At 31.9% G+C, this 4,414-nt stretch overlaps 1 protein-coding gene across 1 annotated transcript in view; it reads right to left on the bottom strand.

Annotated features, from left to right (window-relative positions):
* The window catches only part of LOC107729871 (polycystin-1-like), a 111,397-nt gene that overhangs the window by 66,077 nt on the left and 40,906 nt on the right, over positions 1-4,414 (bottom strand). The window contains exons 10-11 of the mRNA XM_016540597.1: positions 3,079-3,200; positions 669-807 (exon numbers count right to left, since the gene is read on the bottom strand). Coding sequence (XP_016396083.1) covers positions 669-807; positions 3,079-3,200 — 261 coding nt within the window. The remainder of the gene's footprint in view (positions 1-668; positions 808-3,078; positions 3,201-4,414) is intronic.

Raw genomic sequence — 4,414 nt, 5'->3', positions numbered from 1 at the left:
TATATATATATATATATAATTTATTTATATATAGTAGACAACATTTGAAGTGGATCAAAACCTTTCATCAAAGTTTGAAACAATACCCGTTCTTGTCTTAGGACAACTTTGCTGATCTTTTTTGATCCACTTCAAATGTTGACTACTATGTGTGTGTGTATATATATATATACACACATACATACATACATACACACATACGTATATTATTTAAATTCTTTTTTATTTATGTTTGGGTTAGCCTATAGTAATTGATTTCACTAAAAACAATAGAAGTCTATAGAACACTACCACTAAAAGTTAGGGGTTGGTGAGATTTCTTTCTTTCTTTCTTTCTTTTTAAAGAAATGACTACTTTTATTCAGCAAGGATGCATTAAATTGATCAAAAGTGACAGTTAAGACATTTATAAGATTTTACAAGATTTCCGTTTCAAATAAATGCTGTTCTTTTGAATTTCCCATTCATCAAAGGATCTTAAAAAAATATGAAGCAGCACAACTATTTTAACATTGATAATCATCAGAAATGTGTCTTGAGCAGCAAATCAGCATATAAGAAAGATTTCTGAAGGATCATGTGACACTGAAGACTGGAGGAATGATGCTGAAAATTCAGCTTTGATCACAGAAATAAATTATATTTTACTGTGTGTGTTTGTGCTGTACCTGGCAGCAGCTTGTGTGTGAGTCTCTGGCAGTGCGGTCGGTACACCTGAAAGCGCAGCTGAGTGTTTGCGCTCAGAGACTGTGTGATCAGCTCCAGAGACGACAGACGCCCCGCGCTCAGAAAGCTCAGTCCAGGCGCGATACAGTACGAGACCAAACGCCATACAATACATCAACACCGGACAGAGATGTCATGCCAAACCTCTCACAGCAGGCGTCAGAGTTGGGGTACTTTTTATCCAAAGCGACTTACAAATGAGGACAATGGAAACAATCAAAATCAACAAGAGAGCAATGATATGCAAGTGCTATAACAAGTCTCAGTTAGCTTAACGCAGTACACGTAGCAAGGTTTTTTTGTTGTTGTTGTTGTTTTTTAAAATATATAATAAATATAAAAAACCGATAGAATAGAGAAAGCTAGTGTTAGAGACCTTTTTTGCTGTTGTTAATTGTATAATAAATAATAATAAAATAATAAAAAGAAAACAGATAGAATACAAAAAGATTAGAGAAGTTAGTGTTTTTTTAAAGAAAACAAGCAGTTAGTAAATGAATAGAGAGCAAGTCTAAAAGGGGATAATAAGATTGATCTTAATCTATAAGATTAGAAGTTATAAATTATTTACTAAACTAAAGGCAACATTAATTAATGACAAAATACTAGGCTATAGAAAAGAAATGACAAATTAAGTTTGCAAGTAGCACAAACCTGTAGTTGTCATTTGTGAGGCATGTAAGCACTGAGATGGGGCTGTACCTGTGTGATTTTATTTTGTTAGTTTTATTTTCATCTATTCGGTCACATTCACTACAATTCACTACAGTTGCACTACAGACAGTTCAATTTCAGTGTTATCGGTTGTCAATGATGTATGTATGTTATGTGTGACAAAATGGCAAATAAACATATTTCAAGTGTTAAATGTGCTGGTCTAAATAACTGTTAAACAATTATTTTAACTAAATGTTTTTATTCTTTTGTTTTATCCTGCTTGCAGATGGGTGGGTCATTTTTGACCCATGTGTATAAACTTGATGTAGTAACAAAAAACCTATGAAAAAATAAAATATTAATTTGTGGTCACTGTAAAAAGATATTTTGAATATTCATGGATCAAGGAATTTATAGATCAGGGAATATTAAATGCTGAAATAAACTGATTTCAAAAGATAAAACAAAAAAAAATACAAATGGCCAGTGAAGTATGAAATAACATAGGAAATGAATACGGGTCATTTTAGACCCATGTTGTGCATTAGAAGGGCTTTTCATAGCTTGTGCATCAAAGGGTTAAAGAGCCTCACATTTACAGATACATAACTCTGAGTTAAACTAGACTTAGTTGAATATTTATTACTGAATATTTGACTAAATGAGCTGAATATTTCGTGACCACACACACACACACACACACACACACACACACACACAGGTAAACATGTCAACATCACCAAACCAAAGCTCAGCACAGATCATACATTAATCATACTTTTTTTACATCAAAAGATAACAGAACACAACAAAAAGATTGCACAAATGGCTTCATACAACATTTCTTTCTAATGATATAATGATGAATTCTAATGAATTCTAATGAACAGAATTTGTCCTGGTGAAAATACAAAATTATAAAGTTCATTAAAAAAAAAAAGATTTATAATAATTTTTTTATTGTATTTTACACCTTTTTCACACCTATTTTCTATTGTCATACAACATTACACTAAAAAGTATTTAAGATCTTTAAATTTTACAGTACACACTCGTATATTATGTCAACAAAAACTTTTATTTTGGATGCAAATAATTGCGATTAGTCGTTTGACAGCACTAGTATGTACATATATATTTTTTAAAATAATTATTTATTTATTGCATTTCAATTTGATTAACTTCCTAGAATTTGTCTGAATGAAAATATAAAGATATTTTAAAATTGTATAATATAATATTTATATTTATAATATAATTTATTAATTTATTTATAATTATGTATTTATTGCATTTTAATTTGTGAAAATACTAATAAAGTTTTTTTTTTAAGTATGTATGATTATTCATTTATTGCATTTTATACCAAACGCTACAAATAGACTTTTTACAACAATAAAAAAAACTACAGTATATAAAATCTTTGAATATGACTGTATTTCTAAGATTCATGGTAAAAGTATATTTAAAAAAAAATACAATAACTTTATGTATATAAATGGAGTGATTGATTAAATGAATTTTACACCAAAAGAAACAAACAATACACAAACAGGCTTCTTATAACATTACAATAAAACCTGTATAATTTGATTGAATTCTTAGAATTTCTCCTGGTAAAAAAAAAAATACAAGACACAATCTACAGTTAATTTAAAAAGCTCTTTTCGGCTCTATAGTTCTGTGAGTGTTTACCTCGACGCTCCCGGCGGGTGTGTTGGGCACAGAGGAGTGTGTCGCTGTGGGGCTGCTCAGAGGACTGTGGGAGTGAAACACAGCGGTGCCCACCGCACACACAGCGGCATCAGGAACACGCACTGCAGACAAACACAGACGCTTATCTCCTGCGGAGAAGAGTGTGCATGCAGACTCTGTCCCATCAGCACTCGTTCTCACATCAAACACTTTTGTCCATACGTAAAGCTGAGCACACAAACACACAGCTGCAGCGTTACTGATTGAATCGACTGCTGTTTGAGCTGCGGTGCGTGTTTCGATCTTTCTCTGCATCACCGTTCTGAGGTGTTCAATACTTTGAATAATGAAAAGAAAAAAGCTGAAAATCACATCAGGGGGAGAATAATAAGTGAAATAAGCTCAGCTGGGTGCAAAGAGAATAACTGCGTGCTGTGACATAATATCTCTGCCATTTCAATTCAAAAGTGCGTTTCATTTTTTAGTGACCCTGTTATTTGGGAATTGAACATTTGAATTTCATCTCATCCACTGAATTTGCTGCACTAAAGCGGTGCAGACCTTCGAAGCAGCAACGGCCACTGCAAGGTCATTTTCAGTGGAAATTCAAATGAAATGTGATTTACTTCATTCCGTGTCAATCTGAACTTTGCTCATGTGCTTCGAGTGACGTGATTGGAGCAGGTCAATTACCTTGACCAATCAGACTTCAGCAGGAGTAACTGGCTTCATGGTTTATTTGACTTGCTCAGTGATAATCAGACATGTAGGCCGCATCCCAATGCACACGCTTCTGTGTCATATTTTGCTTGAAAGGTGCATTAAATCATTTCTTTCTTATCATTGAAACAAATCTTGAACTGAGCTGGATAATGACACTATTGTCTTCTGTAGAGCTGCTTTATAGCTGAAGTCTGTTTCATCACCGATGAACTTTGCAACGCTGTTATTGAACTAAACTAAACCAACACTGAATTAAACTGAGCTAAATAATGAAACTACTGTTTTCTGTAGAGCTGCTTACAGCTGAGTTAGTTTTAAAATGTATGAATTTTGCAGCATTTACAAATGAATTAACTTTATACTGTAACTGATCATAAAGAAATATAAAGAACACTGTGAAGCTGCTTCAAAATAATCGATATCGTATAAAGTGCTATATACTTGACGTGACATAAATAAACTTGACATGATTGAAAAATTACACAAAAGAAGAATATTACTTTTACAAAGTACTTTTAATATTAAGCACAATTTTATTTTTAAATAATTAATAAATTGATAAATTAATAAAATATATTTTTAATTATTAATATTTTTAAATAATTTATATATA

This window comes from Sinocyclocheilus rhinocerous, unplaced genomic scaffold (assembly GCF_001515625.1).
Source record: "Sinocyclocheilus rhinocerous isolate Xijiao unplaced genomic scaffold, SAMN03320098_v1.1 scaffold313, whole genome shotgun sequence".
NCBI classification, from domain to species: Eukaryota; Metazoa; Chordata; class Actinopteri; order Cypriniformes; family Cyprinidae; genus Sinocyclocheilus; species Sinocyclocheilus rhinocerous.
This window is presented reverse-complemented; position numbering and strand designations above follow the sequence as displayed.